Here is a 21,898-nt window from a genome sequence, read left to right as displayed (position 1 = left end):
GGTTGTTATATAGGAGGTTTAAGCTAAAGTTTTGGAAGGAAAAATAAAATTCGGCCAGTCGCTGGATTTTATTGCCGGAAAATCAAAATGGGTAGTGTTATTCAAACTTTTTGAATTTAGAGGGTAGTTTTTTTGATAAAAATTTTAAGCGAGTAGTTTTTGACAAAATGACCTGTTAGATTGGTAGTTCATAACAATTTTTCCTATTTTATATCTTAAAAGTTACTTATTACAATAAACTTAAATAATAGACTTAAATTGAAGTACCTGGTTGAGAACTTGACATGAAGTTATTGGTCAGTCATGGGCTATTTGGTCAAGAGTTACTCAGTTAGTCTGTCAGGGGTTATTCATGTGTTAGCTGGCCACACGGTGTGACCAACCACATACAAAACATATTGTGCATTTAAATAACAAATGACAAATCCTCATATCCAACATAACAAATGGTTATGCCAACAAAAATAACTAGATTAGAATAAATAAACAACTATTTGTGCTCGGACAATGCCTAGTCTTTGTATGCATGGGTTGACATTACAATACATTTTAATTTATGACTTAATTTTTTTTTAAAATAAATTGTTATTCTTGTTGTAATTTACTATGTACTCCATATTAAGCTTGGTGGTAAGATTATTAGTTTTACGACTATTAGAGGTTGTAGGTTCAAATCTCATTAATTGAGAGAGAATACAAGTGTCCTCTTTAGATTGGTCATTATTAGAAAAATAAACAAACAAAATACTCCAATTGGTGGGCTGATATATAGAACCAGATAAGTGAAGACTCAACCCTTTTCTCTATCCTCTTCTTCAAGCTCAAGCTTGAGCTCAACAACAATGGCGTTATCATCTTCACCAAGCTTCTCTCTCCTCAATTCACACTCTTTTTCTAATAAACCATTCTCTCTCTTTTACACCACCTTTACTTCTACTAAGCTCACGCGCCGCCGCAACTTCCGCCGTTCATCGCCGCCGTTTAAAATTCTCGCCGCTACAACTCTTAATTCCGACAATGGCACCGTTGTTTCCGACTCCGAAAACCCTAAAGACGCCAATTACGGTCGCCAATTCTTCCCTCTTGCTGCTGTTGTTGGACAAGTATGGCTTCTCTCATTATCTCTCCTTTTCTGTCGATTTCTGTGTTTTATTATTTTTGCTAATTGCCTAATTTGTTAAATTTTGGCTCTTGGTTTAAATTTTTGAAACTTATGGTTGGAATGATCCTGGAAATGCTTATAATTGTTCAAATTAGAGTGTAATTTCGAAGTTTATTCATAATGATCATCTAGTTATGGAGGAGATTAGGTTCTCTGAGAGTTGAACTGATTAAATTTATTGTTGTATATCGAGTCGGGTTATATAGGTGGCAATCAACAGGGGTTGTTTGTGAGTTTAACATGATCATTTAGCTGACTAGCTATGGAGGAGATTAGGTTCTTTGGGCATACTGAGGATGATGTATATCGAGTCGGGTTTTGGGCAGATTGATACAGAATTACCACATTTTGCTTATTGTAGAGGATCTTGTTTACTGAAATACACATCTAGCCGAAGATGATTGTAGATCGAGTTGGGCTGTGGGCAGCTTAGTGTAGTTCATTTTTGCATTATGTCATCGTCTTCTTGTGAGAGATAAGGATGAGAGGGGGCCTTGAATCTGTTGGAGGCAGAAGGTCCTTTGCTATATCGAGGTGATTATACTATCATCTTCAAGACTGACAATAAAACTAATCCAGCTATTATTGGGAGCCAATTATATATCCTATGGATTGATTAGACTCTATGGGACAACTGGTTTATTTCTCTACTGGCTTGATCAAGTTACTATGGTGATGCAGGTGACCTTATTGAGTTATTTCATCTAGTTACTTCCTGGTTTAAGAATTTAATGATTGATGAACCAGGAAGCTCACCTTGGTTGCACTCTTTTTGCAATGGAGGGAGGGAGCAACATTCTTGGAATTATATCATATGTTTGATTGCAAGTAATAAAATACCTAGAAATCGGTCTTAATTTTGTCGATATACCTTATCCTAGTACAATATCTTTCACCGATATTCAAAGAACCTGGTGAATCAATTGCTTCACAATCTTTTTGGGGTTTTAGGAACAGAAGACCTGCAGTTAAAACTAAAGAGTGGATGTCATTGTTTAAGAACTTCTAGTTGATCAGTAAATAGATGTGGTATTTGGATTTTTATATGAATGAATGATTGGACATTTGATTTGAAATGTGAGCTAAGATATTTTGTTGATGTACTACAGAGCGTACCACTAAAACTGCAAGCATATCGTGACTAGTCTTGTGGAACATTATATGTATGACCAGTTCTTACTGGTAGCCTCTTGATTTTTCTTTTAAGTTGTTCATCTAATCGCAGGATGCTATTAAAACTGCACTTTTGCTTGGAGCTATCGATCGTGAAATAGGAGGGATAGGCATATCAGGAAAGCGAGGGACAGCCAAAACAATTATGGCACGTGGTTTACATGCCATTCTCCCACCTATTGATGTAGTTGTGGGTTCCATTTCAAATGCTGATCCATCCAATCCAGAAGAGTAAGGTTACTCCATATATTTTGAGTGTTTTTTTTTTTTTTTTTTTTTTTTTTTTTTTTTTTTTTTTTTTTTGGCTCATCTGAAATTGCATTATATGAAGTATAAACCCTTAATTTTCAATTCTGTTAGTTTATTAATGAGCAAAAGCAAGTAACATATGGGTGTAGCGCTGTCCTTCATTTATCAGTCATACTTTGTTTGGTGCGCATTTAGTTTGCTTGCTTAATCATTTAATTTAGTGCATATGGTGAAGGTGGGAAGATGGATTGGCTGATCGTCTTGAATATGATTCATCTGGCAACATAAAGACCAAAGTTGTAAAATCTCCATTTGTACAGGTACTGTACATAAAACATTTAACATCCTTATATATTTACCTTTGTGTTCTTTACCTTCATCCATTTACTGGCTCTACACTTTGCAGATTCCTCTTGGTGTTACAGAGGATAGACTTATTGGGTCTGTTGATGTTGAGGAATCTGTGAAAACTGGAACTACTGTTTTCCAGCCTGGACTTCTGGCTGAAGCTCATAGAGGTGTCCTATATATTGATGAGATAAACCTTCTGGACGAAGGGATCAGTAACTTGCTCCTGAATGTTTTAACCGAGGGTGTTAATATTGTTGAAAGAGAAGGAATCAGTTTTCGTCACCCATGCAAGCCCTTGTTGATTGCCACCTATAACCCAGAAGAGGGTGCTGTACGTCAGCATTTGTTGGATCGTGTAGCTATTAATTTGAGGTATTGTATTCTAGGTTCCTTGAATATGCATTATTGGGTTTTATGAGTTGGTATTGCTTCAATCTGCCCATCCCCTTTCTTGTAAGATACAGGCTCCTCAACAGCACATCATGTAGGCTTGTTCTTTCTTTGTTTTTTTGCATCCTACATTGATGTCCTATTCCTTCTGCAGTGCAGATCTTCCAATGAGTTTTGATGACCGTGTTGCAGCTGTTGGAATTGCAACACAGTTTCAGGAACAAATAAATGAAGTATTTAAAATGGTTGAAGAGGAAACAGAATTAGCTAAAACACAGGTAATAAAGTAACAATCAAGTTGGATTTTACCTACTATCTTGTAAGCATGCCCACTTATAGCTGCCACCTCTTCTAGCGGGTTTGTTGAGCCTTTTCTGATATTCACTTCTCTGTAACCTTGAAAAGAAGTCCCTTCTTCACGGAAGGGAATTTTTTTTTTTATGTACCTAGTGAGGAAGCCTTGTGATAATATACATATGTATGAACTCATTCCAGACTAGCGCGGTATCTTGTAATGGACTTGTTATAGTAACTCATTTGCAAAAGTGACAACAATAACCGAGAATAAGGTGTCCTATAAAGTAGTAAACGAGAAAATTTAGCATGCCAGTCATGCTTTTCCCTAGCAACCCTGGAAATTCCCATAGAGTAGCAGTAAAGTAAAGAAAGGTACACTTTTCTATATAAAAGAATGGAAGAACAGTCAGCCTAAACCGATAGAAGTGTCCTCTCCATATTCCAAAACTTGTACAAAAGGCTTGTAGACACTGGAGAACAAGAGACAAATAACCCAATTTATCACCATCATATCCAATTTATTCCAAAGATATGCAGCCACCTCACAATGCCCCACTACCCAATCAAAATACTTCTGCTGTTACATTTCCTGAGGCTATGCATCATCCCATAATCCCCCCATCCCAAACAAAAGACTTCCTCAGGCACTGTTAAAATGCACATATCAAGCCATCAAAGGCTTCAAAGCTGCATATTATTAATAGTGTTGAGACTCTCCAAACAGCTGTCTGTGAAAGGCTTTGTCCTTGTTTGGGATCTGGATTCCCGAATATATGTTTAATTCTTTGTCTATTGGAATATATCGCAGATCATTTTGGCACGTGAGTACTTGAAAGATGTTACTATTAGCAGGGAGCAACTAAAATACTTGGTCATGGAAGCAATGCGAGGTGGTTGCCAGGTTCTAAAAATTGGACTCTCATTTGATCATCTTGGCATAATTTCAAATTAATATGAGCTTCTACAAGCGTAACATTTATTTGCAGGGCCACAGAGCTGAGTTGTATGCTATGCGTGTTGCTAAATGCCTGGCTGCTTTTGAAGGACGTGAAAAAGTTGGCGTGGATGATTTGAAGAAAGCTGTTAAGTATCGTTCAAGTAAACCTTAATGCTTTCTGGATTTTCTTAGTGCTTTTGTGAAATTGTGAAGTCAAACTTTCCTGGGACCATCACAAATTATGATAACATTATGCTTAAAAATCATACGTAGCTTGGGAGTTTCTCTTAGATTTGAACATTTTATCAAGTGTAGTTGTGGACATCTTCAATGTCATTTGGAATATGGATTGGTAAATGATATGATGACCTCTTGAAGCACACAACTAGTTTTTAAAACTCTATTATATTGTTTCATTTCAGGTTGAACTAGTAATTCTTCCTCGTTCAATCATTCAGGAAAGGCCTCCAGAAGATCAAAATCAGCAGCAGCCACCGCCACCACCACCACCTCAACAGAATGAGGATTCATCTGAGGAGCAGAATGAGGAAGAAGACCAAGAGGTTCCTTTTTCCCCCTTTCTAAGTTCTAGTTCCTGCTTGTTTATTGACTAGTGGCTTGTTTCTAGATTGACATTTACTTGATGTGTTGCAGGATGAGAATGATGAAAATGATGAGGACAATGAACAACAAGATCAGCTACCCGAAGAATTTATCTTTGATGCAGAGGGAGGTTTGGTGGATGAGAAACTTCTTTTCTTTGCTCAACAAGCTCAGAGACGTAAAGGGAAGGCTGGGAGAGCAAAGAATGTCATATTTTCAGAGGACCGAGGCCGCTACATTAAGCCAATGCTTCCAAAGGTTTCTAGTGCATCTTAAGCTTGTCTACTTTTCTAAAGCTTTATTATATCCTAAATGTCTACAATAAACCAATGATTCCAATGATTTTAACCTACCCACCCAGAAAAGACTGATTAAAAGAAGAAACAGGATTCCTAATTATTCTTTCATTGCATAAGGCAGGATAGGTGTATTGCGTCAGAAGACTTTGAACCAGAATGACACTTTTTTAATTGCTTTGATTATCCTGTTAGCTGCCTCTGATATACTGTAAGCCCCACCATCCTTCTATTTCCACTAAACAAGACTTATTCTGAACAGGGTCCTGTCAGGAGATTAGCCGTGGATGCAACCCTTAGAGCTGCTGCTCCGTATCAAAAACTGAGGAAGGAGAAGGATTTGCTCAAGGATAGGAAAGTTTTTGTGGAAAAAACAGACATGAGAGCAAAAAGAATGGCTAGAAAAGCAGGAGCTCTGGTATTCACTGCCGGCTTTAATACTTCTCTATATTTGTCGTTCATATTTTTTACTCTTTTGATTGCATTACTTCCCCGAGCCTTCAAAACACTAGAACACATACTTTTCAGAGCTTAACCCTGATACCATAGCAAAATAATGATTTTACGATCTTGAGAAATAAATAGAGAAATGGCATTACTTTTACTACTGTATTTCATTGGCTTGATAATTGTTTGATGACAGGTTATATTTGTGGTCGATGCTAGTGGGAGCATGGCATTAAACCGTATGCAGAATGCAAAAGGTGCAGCACTCAAGTTGTTGGCTGAGAGCTATACTAGTAGAGATCAGGTGAATCTAACTTAACTAATAAAACCAACATGATGTTATTCTGGATGAAATTTGCAAAGGTTTGCATACATCCTACCAAACATAGCGCATGGATAACTTCCTATGCTACTCCACTGCATGCTATAGGTTTGCATATTTCCTACCAAACATAGCGCATGGATAACTTCCTCTGCTAATCCACTGCATGCTATGTTATGGCTAGGCATGCCACTTCTATATGATGTAATCTGTCGTGTTTCCATATATTTGCAAGGGATGATTTATAGCAGCTTTGTGGGCTTATGTGTGCACTTATACATGTCCCATGCCGGTTGGCACTAGTCAGTCATCAATGTTGAGAACTTGCGAATGAATCTTTAACCCCCCCCCCCCCCCCCCCCCCCCCCCCCCCCCCCCCCTCTTTCTCTTCCTTTTCCAATATCCAGTTTTACCTTCCTATTTTTGATGATTCCAACATTTAGAATTGTTTTGAATGCAAGGTTTCAAATTTTTACATCTTAAATCAATCATTCAGAAAATTGCTGACTACTTGTCCAGTGGGATGATGCTCAGAAGGGGCTCAATCTTGTCACGTCATTAGCGATGTTCGAACTTGATGTTGGGGCGTGATTATGGTTCGAAATTTCGAATGTTGATATTGCCTTTTCGTCTTGTTAATAATTTGCCTTTGAATTTGATATAATGTAGTCAGTTCAGCAAAAAGGCCAACAACCTCCTAAGATTCCATTGACTGCCACTCTGCCAGATACTTGTGTAGTTGTGCATTTCCTTTACAGTCTACACAATATCTATTCTATCTGACATGGGGACAGACTAAGAAACTTTCTATTTATATATTTCAACTAGTCAAACAAAGGCACTATATTTTCTTCTAGAACTCTGTTTTTAATGTTAAGGAGGTTCCCTATGTTGATGTTTTCACATTGTTACTTAGGTTTCTATCATTCCATTTCGCGGGGACTCTGCAGAAGTTCTCCTGCCTCCTTCCAGATCAATTTCAATGGCAAGAAAACGTCTCGAGAAACTTCCGTGTGGTGGAGGTTCCCCTCTGGCTCATGGTCTTACAATGGTCAGTACTTTTGCACTACCTATGCTGTGCCTTAATGTGTCTCATCATTTGAATTCAAATTGCTGTACTCAAGCTACAATGCTGCGAATCCTTTCTGATTCCTCCTCTGCATATGCTTAGGCTGTGAGGGTCGGAATGAATGCAGAAAAAAGTGGAGATGTTGGACGCATCATGATTGTTGCTATAACTGATGGTAGAGCAAACATATCACTGAAAAGATCTACAGACCCAGAAGCAGCAGCATCTGCAGATACCCCTCGGCCTTCTTCAAAAGAGTTAAAGGTAATTTATACTCTACAGTTTACACCAAATGATTGCTAAACTGTAGATCATTAAACTTAGTATATTACCTTGACTATCAGCCTTTCTGCAATTTATTTTTTAAGTCTTGAAAATTATTTACTCTGGTTGTGCTCCTTATTAGGAAGAGATTCTGGAAGTGGCTGGTAAAATTTACAAATCAGGAATGTCACTGCTTGTCATTGACACAGAGAACAAATTTGTATCCACCGGCTTTGCCAAAGAGATAGCCAGAGTAGCTCAGGGTATGGTTTACACGAACAGTTTTCTTTCTAAATTTCTTATGCTTTCTCTGATATGATTCAAATTTCAAATCTATATGCAGGAAAATACTATTATCTGCCTAATGCTTCTGATGCTGTAATCTCAGCAACAACCAAGGACGCCTTGTCAGATTTGAAAAGCTCGTGATTACATAGATAGGTCAAGTTGTCAATATGGAAAGCAAATGTATTTTCAACATGACTCAAATATTTTGTAGATCTTGATAAAATCATGTTAATAGATCTTGACTCGATGTCGGAAGTGAGGTTGTATTGTAAAGGCATTCTTATTTCCAAGTGACACCAATAATTAGAGCTCAAGGTTGATCATCAGTCCAAAATGTAGCAAACTGAAGTTCAAACAAAAATTGGACCTGTAATTTGAACTACAGAAATAACCAGAAGTCTGTCTGAACAAAAAATCATCCCGGGGATGCAACTTAAATTACATATCTTCTTGCAATTCAAAGGCAAAGTGTTGGAAGCATAAAAAAAATATGCTAAGTGATGGAAATTGCACATTCTGATTGCAGACTCAAATCCTGATCATCTGTGATTACTCTTACTGTGACATGATTTGAGCAATTTAAATTCCTCTCACTTGGACAATATTGCATCTATGCATGCAGAGGTATTCAGAACTTGCCATTCGTCCCCTAATATACAAAACAACCTTTTACTGTAGCAAATTCATCCTGTATCACACAAGGGATGAGTTATAGCCTCTGTTAGAAATTCATGGAAGTTAATATGGCTCCAAAATCATCTCAGGTTAAACTTAAAGTTCACTTAGCAGTCAGTACAACACCACTGAAATCAAACTGCTGTCAATCACTGTCTGCAGCAGCCTCTAGGTACCCCGAAAGCGCAAAAAGATGTGTATTCAATTCTGAACAAAAGGCTCTCAGGTTTTGTTTTTTGGACTAGATCGTTCATGCTAATCTATGTTGAGGTATTAAAGCAATGACATAAATAAACTAGAACACACAGGTACACAACGCTGTAGAAGGAATTAGATTAAAAACTATTAACTTGCAAATGTAGCTTTTCTAGGCGAGAAAGTGAGAAACTACCTGAAAATTCACAGGGTTTACTACATACATCACATATTAATGAAGAATTAAGGATGCTACCAGAACTATTAGATAATGAGGGATAAGTGGTAGTATATCCGTCACTAATGCACATATAAAGTCTCGAATTTCAGTGATTGGATCAAAGGCGCTGTACCAAAACGAGCCTGTGGCAGCACAAGAAGCCAAAGCTAGCAGTGTTTGATAACACGAGATATCCTCTCAAAGAAAATTGGGCACATGTTCGTGCTGAAGATGATAACTTCTTGCATCCACTCCGGAGCCACATTAGCAAATGTCCCTAGGGAGGAAACATGATACAATAACTCTCCAGTTGAGGCAGCCTTATTCACCCATGTCAAAGTAAATGAATAACCTGCAATGAGCCAAAATAGACAAATTTAAGATTAAAATTTGCCAAATTAAGTGCAAAGGTAAATTTTATCATATAACATACATGCACTTATGCGGCAAACAGCAACAGTCCATGGGCTAGCTTGTGTCCATAGAAATAAAAGATGCTCCAAGCAATGAGAAATCAGTAACACCTAACATCATTTCCACTAAAGAATGTCCATGAATATAAGCATGTGTGTTGGTGTTTCCATAAAATCACTCATACTAAAAAAAAATAATAAAAAATAAAAATAAAAAAAAAACAGGGGCATGGTTCAATACAGAACAAAAGGCTCATATGAAATCTATGTGAAAGTCATAGGCTAAAAATCTCCATAACTATGTACTCATGTAAGGTAGTATAGGTATTTTTTTTTTTGGGACAACGTAAGGTAGTATAGGTTATTGTATGAGAAATGGGACAATAAATTATACTTCAGAAAGAGAGCGAAGACAGAAAATTTAAGGTAAAAATGTAGTGTACAGGTGAAAGAGATAGTGACACTTCAAACTTAACACAGAACTCCAAACATTAAGCGTATATGTCATGAGGATGGGAGCTGCTAGTCACTTTGTCAGCAACAATCTCTCCATCCATGCTAACAGATGATCAACAATGAATTACCACTGGACTGATGAACCGCATGTAAACACCTTCCCTCAGGCTGATTTGCAACAGAAACTTTCATGCCAGTCAGGCACTCGACAAAATTTTGAAACAGGCATTTACAAGGACCTGTTACGGAAATAGTAGAGAGTATTGAAAAGTAAACTTGTTAGTTAACAAAGAATTTAGCAGGCATATATTCTCAAGTTGATTGGTGGGATAACTCCATAGACATACCTTCATTGTCAATGTTGCTCTGACAACATTCTGGCTGCATGTTCACACACAGAACAATCAGTAAATAATATCAATAATCCTAGGCTCAAGAATAGCCCCAAAAAGTACCTGCGCATATGCATTCGAAACATCTTTAGATTGATCTGATAACTTTTTTTTCTTGGTTGGAGGCTCGTGAAGACCAGCTGATGCACTATTTATGGCAGAATCAGTTTCCATTAGAAGTCTAGCACGTGTCCTTGTCATTCTCATTGGCGATTCATTCACCTGCCCTCGAGATACAGATGGGCTACATTGAATACTGTTTACATTCTGCCCCTCATGTTGGTTATTTTGGTTGCTAGAGTTGGGAATCTCCTGCTGTAACTGGTGTAGTTGCTCAACCTCTGCAGAAAGCTCGTGATCTGCATACACTTGACAAAGAGTCAGTCTTGAGTCAAAACTAACAATGCAGCAAAAGCACCACACCTAGAGAGAACCCTCCACACCCTTAAGTCCTTAACCATGAGATAAAATTCAAAAACAGAGGTGATATTGCAAACTAGACAAAAGCATTGGCAAGGTGCTACCCATGGACCCCACGACACCCCAAAAGCCCATTTGGGTGGTTAGGACCATCTACCTTGTCAAAATGTCATTAAGACATTTACGTAAACGCCTCACTTAAATAACTCAAGGCCACCATGGGCCTTTATGCGACCAAGTATTGATCATACATGGTTCCAAACAACATTATATGACCTTGAGATGCATCCCCTATCATCCCAAAAGTTTTCGTAATCAGGTCCCAAAACCTCCAAAATTGGTCCAAAAGCGTGGATTATAGCCTTCAGTTTTGGACAAATTTTGACTTTTTCGGGCCTGGGGATAAAAACTTGTCGAGAGCTTCTCAAGGCCCCATGATACCCCGGGAGTCCATCTGGGTGGTTGGAACCGTCCACTTTGCCTTTGAACCGTTAATTTAACCGTTTACAACTTATGCCTCTTTTCGTCGACTCAAGGCCGCCACGAACCTTTATATGACCGAATACTAGTCGTATATGGTTCCGGACAGTATTATGTGACCCTGAGATGAATCACCTACGATCTCAAGATTTTTTGACTTCGGGTCCCAAAACCTCTAAAATAGGTCTGATTTCATGTATTATAGCCTTCAGTTTTAGCTTTAAGAGAACAAATTCTAACCTGACAAGATTATGCATCGAGGTGTTTTCGAAGGATCCCAAAGAAACACGAGAGGCATACTTGGTGCCCGAAACTGTCTCATTCAAGCCTTAATCCACTCTTTGCCATCATGTCCTAAAATGCTTAGCTTAGCCTTGCGTTGTCTTAGCTTGTATTGCCTTGCCTTCCTAGGCCTTGCAATACCTTGATTTGGCACTAAGGCAAGCCAAGCTGCTACCCTCAATTGCCAAAAAATAGATTTTTTTTTTTTAAGTATAAGGTGTTTTATGCATTGTCCTTGTGCACATTCCCCATGCCTAACAAATGTATCCTTGTGCACCCTTTAATGTCAAATTCCAATGTTTAATACCATATTCAGAAATTCCCAATGGAATGAACAACAGTGCCGGGGCTAAAATTGCAAATTATTTATGGGGCCCTGTTCAACCTTTCGAAATGGGGCCTTCTACTCGATAAATTCATTACCCAATTTTTGTTCGATAAATTATTTTGGAATTAAGACTATCTCAAAGATTTCTTTTTTATCTGTAAAATTGAAAGAGTGAGTAAAATACATATATAGGAAAATTTGGGAGATTAACAACTGTTTAATAATTAATTTCATCTTAAAATTAAAGATTTAACCGTTGAAATTATGAATTAATATGGAAAAAATAATTTTGGGAGATGAAAAAAGTTGAAAATTAATTCAATAATTGAATATAATAATAGAAAGTAAATAAGAAATGTTGAAAACAATACGTTTTAACAGCTAAATGTGAAATTAATTTTGGAAGATAATAGAGTTTTTTGGGAATTAGAATGATTGATTGAAAAATTTATGGAAGCAAAAATATTTGGAAAGAGGAAAGATCTGATTTTGGGTTTGGGCGGAGCATTTTAGAGCAATTTCATTCAATGCATTTGGACATTAAAGCATACTTGCTCTAACCACTTCTCCAACTGCAATTTAATGATATTTAACCAAACTAAATTACATATATGTACATTTTGGGGCCCCTCAAATTTGGGGGCCCTGTTACGTTGACCACCCCGCTCTGGCCAGAACCGCCACTTATGAACAGCAACTAGCCATGAACCTCTACAGTCTACACTATATGGCATGATTATCATCCGATATGCTTATAGCATAATCCAAGAACATAAAGCAACTATCAGAAAAATTGGCAGTAGATTACACTTACTCTTTTGTTTCTCCTCCATTAAACGTTGCTGGAAATCATCATACTGTTGGTCTTTAGCAGTTCTGCAACCCGAAAAAGAAAAAAAAAAAAAAGATGGTCATGATTAGGCTTAACAAATTAGACGCATCAAATATTGCAACGATAGATACCTCAGCGACACAACTTCACTCCGTAATTCATCAATAGTTTCTAACAATCTCTTGTTCTCAGTGGTCAAATGATTTACCAGAGATTCCGACGCTGCAATGACAATTAAAATGGAGGTAACATGAACGAGTAATCACCATCATCCAAAAAATGCAATGCCCATTTACCACAATGTAGACTTTATAGTTAAATATCTATCACTGAACTCCACAAGCAATAAAAATCAAACTTTAACGAGAACGAAATTCGAGCAAAATTACACAAATCGTTAATAGAGTGGTGAAATTTAAGAGTAAAGAATGAATACCAGACATAAACTCAATAAATTTCACTTCTTGTTCTTGATTAGCTTGATCCAACTCACGATCCTTTTCCACCTAAATTCCAAATAGACAATCATTTAACGCCAGAAACCCTATAAATTCATCAAAGAATTCACTAGAGAGAGAAAAAAATCATCGAAAAAACCCGCAGAAACTCATAATTCTGTAAAATTTCCCAATTTGGGGAAAAATCCCTAAAAATGAAAAAGCTGAAGGATAAAAATTGAGAGGAAAACCTTGAGTTTTGAGTACTTTTCGTAGAGTTTAGTGTAAAGCGCCTCCATCTGCAGAAACAACAACATGCAAATTCGGTTATTAATTGTAAAATTACTACCAGAAAAATTGAAAATTTGATTAAGGGAAGCATAAACCCTAATTGTAACAATTGAAGAAATTGGAAGCTGGAACTAATTAAAGGAGAAAAAAACTGCAAATGCGAAACCTTGAATTCGAAGATGAAGCTTGATTGAAGAAAATTTGGGCGGAAAAAATGGAGTGTAGGAGAGAGAAAACAATGGTTAATTAGCGCGAAATCAAACGACTGAAATTCAAATGTGAGGAGAGGAGAGGAGAGCACTTGAGACTTGACTAAATGAGGGTTTGAGCCTTGAGCCCTAAGTGAAGTGAACCATGTTGAAGTTGGCTAGTGGCACAACAAGTCAATAAGTGAGGATTGGTTTGTTCTGGAGCCTCGGAGGTAGTCCCGGATAATTGTTTATTTGTTTATTAGCCTTTTCAACTTGTATTTTCGATTTGCTCGGTTAATAAAGATTTGTTGACTTAAATTCTTTTTAGGCATGTCAGTACGTGTAATCCCTCTTTTGGGATTCCTTTGAAATACAAAGGTAATGCGTAATTGCGTAGTTTGTTAAGAATTACTAGAACAAATGCTTTTCTAAGATGAGGCCAATTACTCGTATGAATAGTTTTTATTGGAATCAATACGAGTAGTGTTATTTCTTAGTATCCACTTAATGCGGACAAATTAGCTAATCAATATCAATAAGAATTGCTTTATTCATAACTTAAACCAAATGCTCAACAACTTGCCCCATATTGGCTATAGTGCTCCAAGATTCGAATTTATTGATTCCAACAATATAACAAGGTTGTCACTGAGGATAATATGATACCCAAACGAAAAGTTAACTTGTACGAGTACTTTATATCTTCTTACTCCACATTTTAGGTAAATTCATGCAAGTAATTAAAAACAAATCTAAACGACGAGTTTTGTTCTAGCATCTCAACAAACCGATGCGTTTAGATTGTAAAAACCAATTGAAGTAAATTCTCTCAAACAAAAGTCCCAAAACAAAACCCTCTTTCAGTTGTTCGGCTTCACTAACCTCTTCTCTCTTTCAATGGCTTCTGAGAACCAACCAAAAACTACAAACACCAACGACCCCAAAAAACGCAAACGTTGTTACTTACCTCACAACGTAAATCCCCCTTTTCCCATTTTCATTTCTTCAGTTTTTATCTATTTATTATATTATTTATTCAATTAACTTGTTTTTTATTTTTATGGATTTTTTTTTAATTTAATTTAATTTGTATACCAGAAAGCAGTGAAGAAGAAGGGGCCAAGTCCATTAAGACCAGGAATACAAGGCTTCTTCATAACCTGTGATGGTGGAAGGGAACACCAAGCTTCTCATGAAGCTATCAATGTCATTGATACTGTATGTGTATTTATTCTTTTTGATTTATATATTTATTTAATTTAATAGATTCAGAAAATGTTATTTGATTGATAAAAAAGTTAGCTTTAGCACCCTAATTATTCAAGTTTAAATTTTTATGTTCATTTTGTTAATTAACTCAACAATTAATTTGTTAGGCTTAATTCATGTGATTAATTGATGGGGTTTGATAATCTTGGTGGGGTGGGTGATTTGAAGTGAATTGTGATTTGTGTTTAAATATATAGATTGATTGATTTATTAACATTGAACGTTGCTTGATTGTTTAAGGTGGACCTTGTAATTGTCGAAAGTTGGGCTTTTTTTCGCTGATCTTTGTTGTTGGTTTGAACTTCAAGTATTTAAGCTAGAATATATGAGTAGTGTCCAAGAGCTAATAGTTATTTTAGGCTTAAGGAAAGATGAGAGGAATTATGTTTTGGAATTTCAAATTTATAAGAACTTTGGAGGAAAGGAAAGTGATGAAATGAGTAAAGACATAGAAGGAAAGTGATGAATATCCGTTAACCAAGTGGTTCGACGGATATTGAGTGAATATGGGCTCTGTACATGCTTAATGTAGACTATGCTACTTAAGCATGGGTATTAGTTTAAAGTTGTATGATTGCAACAAGAGATTAAAGTGGACCTTTTCCCTTATCATTAGCATTGGTTTGAACTCTTTGTAGGGTTCAAACTAAGGTATTTACATTTTGTTATATAAAAAGGTTTCGGCATGCATTTTCCTTGACAATACAGCTTCCTGTTCCTAGTAGTGTTTCTTAGGTTGCACAAATGATCAAGAGGAAAAACGTAGAAGAAAGATTGTAAACTACTGACAAATAGATTATTCGTTGGATATCCATGAACAAAGTAATTCAAGTGATATTTGGTAGGTATCATCATTCGTAACATGGACTTCATAGCTATGCAACCTACTGCCTAGGCAATTAGGCATGGATATTGGCTCGAAGTTGTATCATTGCATCAAGAGATTATAGTGTACCTTTTCTTTTATCTTTATTATTGGTCAAGACTTGAACTTTGAAGGGTCCAAACTCAGCTATTTTCTAGTACTAAAATTTTCCAGCATGAGTTTGTCCTAGTAGTGCAGCTTCCAAAAACCATTGTTTCTTGTGCTGCAAAAATGGTCCAGATTTGTTTGGTTTTTTTTTTTTTTTTTTTTTTTTTTTTTTCACAAGGCGGATGATGGGAAGAGGAAAACAATTTAAAAGAGCTTGTCATTTGCCAAAAGTGTTATGGTCTTACTATTAAACAGGCAACAGCTCATGAATTGTGCCGGATCAATATTACTGTAGTATCCTTGCAAGCAGCTGCTTCATACAGACCTAATTGGCACATACATAAACACTCATATACTGTACAATACTTGAGCATTATTAAGTCTTACTTCCTTGTTGTTCTCTGTGCTTGAACTTTTGCATAAAATTACACATATCAAAGTAAATGGAGAGTCTTATACACTCAAGTCTTAAATGTTACTACCTCCGTTTTTTTTTAGTTGACACATTTTGACTTTAGCACTATTCACACACTCCCCTTTGACCGTGTTTTGTGGTTTATACATAATGAAAAATATAGTCATGTAGGATGTTGTGAGATTTCATGATATATATTTTCAAAATATCAAATTTTCATAATTTTTGCTTATTGGTAATTAAAGATATAAAAGGTTGAAGTTGTGCGTTGGCAAACGTAACTAAAGAAACGTGTCAACTAAAAAGAAACGGAGGAAGTATATGATTTGGCTGTGAAGGCCCTTATGTTGTCATGAAATTGGACCTGTTGTTCTGGTTTATTTCCTCCTGTTTGTCTGTGTGATAATCCTATAAAGTATCAATTTTTTTTTTTTTTTAGATTTTAGAAGAGCTGATCGATGGCAAGGATTCAAGGGCTAATATAACAGTGATACCAGAGAAACCTGCAAACAAAAAAATAAAGTTTTCATACTCTGACTCTTCTGATAATGAAGAAGATGATGACAATGTTGACGAGAATGGAGCCGAGAGCCAGTCTGAAAAAGTTGCAGAAGAGGTTACTAATAATGGAAGTACCCTGGAAGAAAATACTGATCCTGTTAAGAAGGATGAGGTTGGATCAGGACAAGTTGATGATGGTTGTGAGGAAGTTGATAAACAAGCTGATGACAAAAGCAAGGAGAATGAGAAACCAATCGAAAAGAAACAGTGCAGTGATTCCAAAAAATTAGAAAGCATAAATTATACTGCAGAGCTATCTGTTGATAAGTTGATAGAAGCTGAACTTAAGGAATTAGGAGATAAGAGCAAGGTGAGTTAATATTACAATCCGTAAAACACCGCCCCCCACCCTCCAATTAAAAGGCCAGAAAAAGATGAGTGGAAGTCTAACATGTTTAAGGTACATTATACATCGTAATGAGTGTTTCTGTTATACTAGTATTTGAAGTAAATATTGTTTTGTTGAACCAGAGGCGTTTCTCCAAGATTGATACTGGCTGTAATGGTGTTGTCTTTGTAATTATGCGGAGAAGGAATGGAGACCCTAGCCCTGGAGAACTTGTACAGCATATGATGGAATCTGCTTCAGCTACAAAGAAGCATATATCAAGGTTCAAGCTGCCTTTCTTTATATAGCTTCTTATTTGACAGCTTCTCAAACGAGTACTACCTTTGTTGTGGACTTCACTAAGATGTTTCATATCTGTAGGTTTCTTCTGAGAGTGCTACCAGTAGAACTTTCATGTTATGCATCTGAAGAGGAAATATCAAGAGCTATTAAGCCAGTTATTGAACAATACTTCCCTGTCACCGCTGAAGCACCAATTAAGGTACTTGCCCATACATGGTTGACAAACACTCTATGGTACTGGCAGATCTAAGTTATTCTTTCACCATAGTTATGCATGTTGAATTTTCATAAACAGTGCCATTTTTTTTGCTTGATGATAGTGTTACTTGGGTTTTAACTATTCATTCAATCAATATTCTGGTGAATTCTATGAAAACAAATTGTGGTATTTTTATTTTTTTTACTATGGAGTGAATAGTGATTGACATTTAATGTACAAAACAAACTATGACATGGGAAGAAACCTCCTGCATATCTGTTTGAGATAGAAAGTTGGAAGCTGGTGGTGCTTATGGCAGTGTTCTTGTGGATCTGATAATTGATTTGTTTTGGATGTACTCCTCAGTTTGCTGTTCAATATGATGCCCGTGCCAATTCTGGCATCGAGAGGATGAAGATAATAGATGCAGTTGCCAAAGCTGTTCCTGAACCGCATAAAGTAGATCTCAAAAATCCACAGAAGACTATAATTGTCCAAATTGTTAAGGTACTGAAAGTTGTTGTCTTGAGTTCTTGACTGGCTGGCATATATAATTTGCTTTAGTTTTCTCCATAGTCGTCTCTAGATTTTTGTTTGTTAAGACTAAATCCATTTGAATCTTATATTCGACCTTGTTTTTTCTAGACTGTGTGCTTGATTGGTGTTGTGGAGAAGTACAAAGAGTTGGCGAAGTTTAATTTGAGGCAGCTCACATCATGATAGCTAGGTTTAAGTAAGGCTTGCTCGAGATTCAACTTGGACAATAAGAACAAGAACGTCAATAGTGACAACAAGAATATAGCCTCAGATCAAGACACTCCTTTTGGGCATCTTGATGATAGTACACAGTTACACACTCATAATGTTGTATACTAGTGGCTCATTCTTTTTCTCTAAACCCCGTTTTTGCCTCATATTGTGTGATTGTTGAGCTAGTGAATTCAAGTCTTCAATTAAATAAACAAATCTGTTTCGGCTTAAATTTTGAACTCTAGTCTGTTGAATTTTAGTGATTGTTACATGAGTCTTTGTTGAAGCTTGGATTTAGGCAAAATATTCAGGAGATTGTTTTGAGATTTATAGTATTTACCCTTTTAACTATATTCTTCTTCTCATATGAAAGTCCGTAGTTTGAATATTTTCGTCAAAATCTGAATTTACAAGCTTTGGGAAGCAGAAGCAAATAGTACTAACTCATTGTCACTAGGGAGATTTATAAATTCCTCTCCTAACATTGAAGTTATTATAGCTTCATACATTATTTTAGTCTTGTTACACTTACACTTGCGTTTTTCCGACCATATTTTGATTATTGATGATATGTTACAATGATACAGAATTGTTTAAGACTTGTGACTTGTTTGTAACATTAATCTTTCTACACTTTACTCGGTATTTGTTAAAAACTTGTTCTTCTAAGCCGAATAAAACTCACCCTTGTTACATACGAGTACGGAGTGTAATTTTATTTAGATGGTGAGGGCGTAACGTTTTTCTAACATATTACGATTGTTGACAATATGATTCACAATGTTAATCCTTCAATACAGAATTGTACAAGACTTTGTGTCTTGTTTGTTTATATAAGCATTGATGTTGGATACCAAAAGGAGATAAACACATATTAATTAATAAATTATTAGGCAAAAAAAAATGTAAAAATTCCATTAAAATAAAAAGGTTCTGTGTAACAACAAATGATTGGCACAAATGATTGAAACACAAAGAATTTTGTCTTTTCAACCTAACAAATCATCATAAACTATGCTCCCAAACCACCCAACCTTTTCATCATCTAACACCCCTCTCTATGCTGCTGGCTTGTTGTAAAGCTTTTCCACCATTTTTCTATACTCTGCATCATACCCAACATAAATTCAGTCAAAATCTCCACTATTTTTATTATGATATATTATACTCTCTCCGTCTTTAAAAGTTGTTCCGCAAAACCATTTAGAGACGGAGGGAATACTAATATTAATATGATAATTATTAATAGTATTTAATTTGTATTAAAATAATCAACAACCCAAAATCACCACCAACCTTCTTGATTGCTCCAAAGAGCTGCTGCTTGTGTGTTTAATGGTGAGCTGGTATTAGGCTCTGAAATTACAACCCCAAAAACAAAAAAATTTAATAATCACTACTACAATTAGAAAAACAAAATAAAATTCCCAAATTAAGTGAATTTAATTTAATTACCTCCAAGCAAACTTTGGATAGATAGCAATATAGTTCTCACATCATAAGCAGATGACCATTTATCCTACACAATTCATAAATTTACCGTTAGTGTGGCGGTTCGAGGTGGCCGAGGACTCGAAATCGAAACAATAATAACAATCAGAATGTACCTGAAGAATATCCAAGCAAATGTTACCAAAAACATCGACATTTGGGTGGAAACAACCAGTCTCAAACTTGACTTTAGGGGGTTTAAATGGGTAATCAGCAGGAAAACTTAGGGAAAGTTTATATTCTGTGCCTTCAAATACAGTTTCTTTGCTTCCATGAATTGTTCCTTTCCAGTTGAATATGTTGTCTTCTTCAGGAAACGCTGAGATTCCAGGATCACCACTCATCTAATTCAAACAAACAAAATAAAGATTTTTAGAATTATGTTTTAGTTGATTAAAACTAATTAGCAAAATGTATTCTTGTAATATTATGATTACTTACCATAAGAGACATTAATTCAGACTGCAACCTGTTCAAAAATCGCAAGAAAAAAAAAAAATAAGGAAAGAAATCGTCAGAAAATCACTAATATTAAAATTAAAACCCCCAAATTAAAATGATTTTTAAAAAAAAAAAACCCCTAATTTTTATGTCTAGATCAACAAGATGGAGCTTATTCAATTAAAAACCCTAAATTGAAACCCTAATAATCATTTTTCTAAATCGATAAAATTAATCTAATTCAATCAAAACCCGGATGAATAAACTAATTTCAAGTAGTGGGTACTAATCGAATCATTGAAATTCTTCATACAAACCACGTAATTGAAACTACAGATTCCAAGGACCCAGAATTAATTAATTTATTATATTGACACAAGAGTTAATCAATTGACCTTTTAAGAACGGATTGAGTATCAACAGTCTTAGCCGGAGCAACGTTCTGCTTCGCCGGAAGACCCGCCGGAGTAGCCGCCGGAGTATTGTCGGAGTAACTGCCGTTCATCGCCGCCATTTAAAGAGATAAAGAAAGAAGAAAGAGAAAGAAACTTGAGAAAATCGAAATTTGAAATTCCTTTCTTCTTCTTCTTTCGTAGAGAGAGAAAGGAGGAGAGAGAAAATAGGGAGAAAAAGAAAAGTGATGAGTTTGAGAAGAAGAGATTGATTGATTTGGGGTTATAAACACTGTGATGTTGAAATTAAAATATGAAGAAAAAGTTTGAGAAATAAATAAACTTTTTTTTTTAATTATATTGATGTGTTTTTGGAACGTTAGAGTTGAGCGGCGTGATTATACGCGTCCTTTTCCAACGGCTAGTTTTTAGTTAGCGAAAGAGGAGTTGTTTTGTTGTTTTCTTTAAATTTTTTTGGAAACCAACCCTTTATTCACAAATCACAACAGTTGATGGAAAATAAAAATTATCCAGGTTTAATGCAGACGTTCTTGATCTAAAATAAAAATATAACTTTGATGCAAAGTTGTTCATTATATTGCATAAGTTCAATAAGTAAGGTTTAAATGTTATTGTTTTCAAAAATCATGTTCAGAATAAAATTCTTTATCTTAAAGCTCTCATTTGTTACACCTAAATATACTGATATATTTTGTATGATCGTAAGTATTATTTAATATTGTACTTTCATGTACAATTATATTGCATGTATGTAAATCTTTGTGCCTAATAAATTGATTAAGGATTAGATCTTACAAATCAATTACAGTATTATAACAAGGGAAATTGTTCCATGTACCCTCGAGGTTTTAAAAAATGCACCGTATACCCTGAAAACTTTTAAATGCACCGTGTGCCCTTGAGGTTTGTATAAAATTGCATCAAATACCCTTAGACTCACAATAAATGTTAATTTTGTTAAATTGAGACTCTCTAAGCATCAAATCATTACAGTTTAATGTTACTTTAATGCTAAATCATTTAAGTATAAATAAACTTAATTAATAAAGCAAATTCTAACACCCAAAAATTTAGGATTTAGAATGATCAACGGAGTTTAAATTTTGATTTAATTTATGCTTTTAGGCGGTTTTACTACATAAATATAAAGTACTAAAAGTGAGTCGGTGTGTGGGCATGATTTTAGTTTGATAAGTCAATGATATGTGCATTTGTTAGAGGATTAGGGTTATTTGGTGCATTTATTTACAAACGTCAGGGGTACATGGTGCATTTGAAAGTTTTCAAGGGTATAT

The 21,898-nt window shown here is 35.7% G+C and overlaps 4 protein-coding genes across 4 annotated transcripts; 2 read left to right on the top strand and 2 right to left on the bottom strand.

The window, feature by feature from the left end:
* The first annotated feature begins 778 nt into the window (after positions 1–778).
* LOC145574204 (magnesium-chelatase subunit ChlD, chloroplastic-like) lies at positions 779–8,174 on the top strand. The gene is made up of 15 exons (XM_081631946.1): positions 779–1,103; positions 2,388–2,566; positions 2,820–2,904; positions 2,991–3,307; positions 3,480–3,603; positions 4,431–4,523; positions 4,609–4,704; positions 4,982–5,122; positions 5,214–5,420; positions 5,721–5,876; positions 6,102–6,209; positions 7,144–7,278; positions 7,399–7,560; positions 7,703–7,823; positions 7,904–8,174. The coding sequence occupies exons 1-15, from the start codon at positions 843–845 to the stop codon at positions 7,987–7,989; spliced, it is 2,271 nt and encodes a 756-aa protein (XP_081488072.1). The 5' UTR covers positions 779–842; the 3' UTR covers positions 7,990–8,174.
* Positions 8,175–8,838: 664 nt separating this feature from the next.
* Positions 8,839–13,556, bottom strand: LOC145575918 (uncharacterized). Its single transcript, XM_081633707.1, has 9 exons — positions 13,436–13,556; positions 13,230–13,277; positions 12,978–13,047; positions 12,673–12,763; positions 12,524–12,585; positions 10,263–10,558; positions 10,155–10,188; positions 9,936–10,046; positions 8,839–9,290 (listed from the first exon to the last, which is right to left on the bottom strand). Exons 2-9 carry the CDS (start codon positions 13,275–13,277, stop codon positions 9,106–9,108), a joined length of 897 nt encoding a protein of 298 aa, XP_081489833.1. The 5' UTR covers positions 13,436–13,556; the 3' UTR covers positions 8,839–9,105.
* A 754-nt stretch (positions 13,557–14,310) lies between these two features.
* On the top strand, positions 14,311–18,609 carry LOC145575917 (uncharacterized). Its single transcript, XM_081633706.1, has 7 exons — positions 14,311–14,435; positions 14,559–14,678; positions 16,557–16,988; positions 17,150–17,289; positions 17,388–17,508; positions 17,875–18,015; positions 18,154–18,609. Exons 1-7 carry the CDS (start codon positions 14,358–14,360, stop codon positions 18,226–18,228), a joined length of 1,107 nt encoding a protein of 368 aa, XP_081489832.1. The 5' UTR covers positions 14,311–14,357; the 3' UTR covers positions 18,229–18,609.
* Positions 18,610–19,155: 546 nt separating this feature from the next.
* Positions 19,156–20,893, bottom strand: LOC145575916 (ubiquitin-conjugating enzyme E2 20-like). Its single transcript, XM_081633705.1, has 6 exons — positions 20,586–20,893; positions 20,191–20,218; positions 19,866–20,093; positions 19,714–19,777; positions 19,555–19,614; positions 19,156–19,363 (listed from the first exon to the last, which is right to left on the bottom strand). Exons 1-6 carry the CDS (start codon positions 20,702–20,704, stop codon positions 19,317–19,319), a joined length of 546 nt encoding a protein of 181 aa, XP_081489831.1. The 5' UTR covers positions 20,705–20,893; the 3' UTR covers positions 19,156–19,316.
* Positions 20,894–21,898: the final 1,005 nt, after the last annotated feature.

The sequence above is a fragment of the Chenopodium album genome, chromosome 13, assembly GCF_948465745.1.
Source record: "Chenopodium album chromosome 13, dcCheAlbu1.1, whole genome shotgun sequence".
Taxonomy (NCBI): domain Eukaryota; kingdom Viridiplantae; phylum Streptophyta; class Magnoliopsida; order Caryophyllales; family Amaranthaceae; genus Chenopodium; species Chenopodium album.
The sequence above is the reverse complement of the archived record's forward strand: the minus strand, read 5'-3'. Positions and strand labels throughout refer to the sequence as shown.

Excerpts from the sequence above, each read along its gene's own strand:
- LOC145574204 (XM_081631946.1), top strand. The coding sequence starts at position 843 with ATGGCGTTATCATCTTCACCAAGCTTCTCTCTCCTCAATTCACACTCT. Across the intron at positions 4,705-4,981 it reads TGGATGATTTGAAGAAAGCT|GTTGAACTAGTAATTCTTCC; the intron begins GTTAAGTATCGT and ends GTTTCATTTCAG. Across the intron at positions 5,877-6,101 it reads CTAGAAAAGCAGGAGCTCTG|GTTATATTTGTGGTCGATGC; the intron begins GTATTCACTGCC and ends GTTTGATGACAG.
- LOC145575918 (XM_081633707.1), bottom strand. The coding sequence starts at position 13,277 with ATGGAGGCGCTTTACACTAAACTCTACGAAAAGTACTCAAAACTCAAG. Across the intron at positions 10,047-10,154 it reads GAGCAACATTGACAATGAAG|GTCCTTGTAAATGCCTGTTT; the intron begins GTATGTCTATGG and ends TTTCCGTAACAG. Across the intron at positions 9,291-9,935 it reads TGCGGTTCATCAGTCCAGTG|GTTATTCATTTACTTTGACA; the intron begins GTAATTCATTGT and ends GGCTCATTGCAG.
- LOC145575917 (XM_081633706.1), top strand. The coding sequence starts at position 14,358 with ATGGCTTCTGAGAACCAACCAAAAACTACAAACACCAACGACCCCAAA. Across the intron at positions 16,989-17,149 it reads AATTAGGAGATAAGAGCAAG|AGGCGTTTCTCCAAGATTGA; the intron begins GTGAGTTAATAT and ends TTGTTGAACCAG. Across the intron at positions 18,016-18,153 it reads TAATTGTCCAAATTGTTAAG|ACTGTGTGCTTGATTGGTGT; the intron begins GTACTGAAAGTT and ends TGTTTTTTCTAG.
- LOC145575916 (XM_081633705.1), bottom strand. The coding sequence starts at position 20,704 with ATGGCGGCGATGAACGGCAGTTACTCCGACAATACTCCGGCGGCTACT. Across the intron at positions 19,778-19,865 it reads TTTGCTTGGATATTCTTCAG|GATAAATGGTCATCTGCTTA; the intron begins GTACATTCTGAT and ends TGAATTGTGTAG. Across the intron at positions 19,364-19,554 it reads TCTTTGGAGCAATCAAGAAG|AGTATAGAAAAATGGTGGAA; the intron begins GTTGGTGGTGAT and ends GGTATGATGCAG.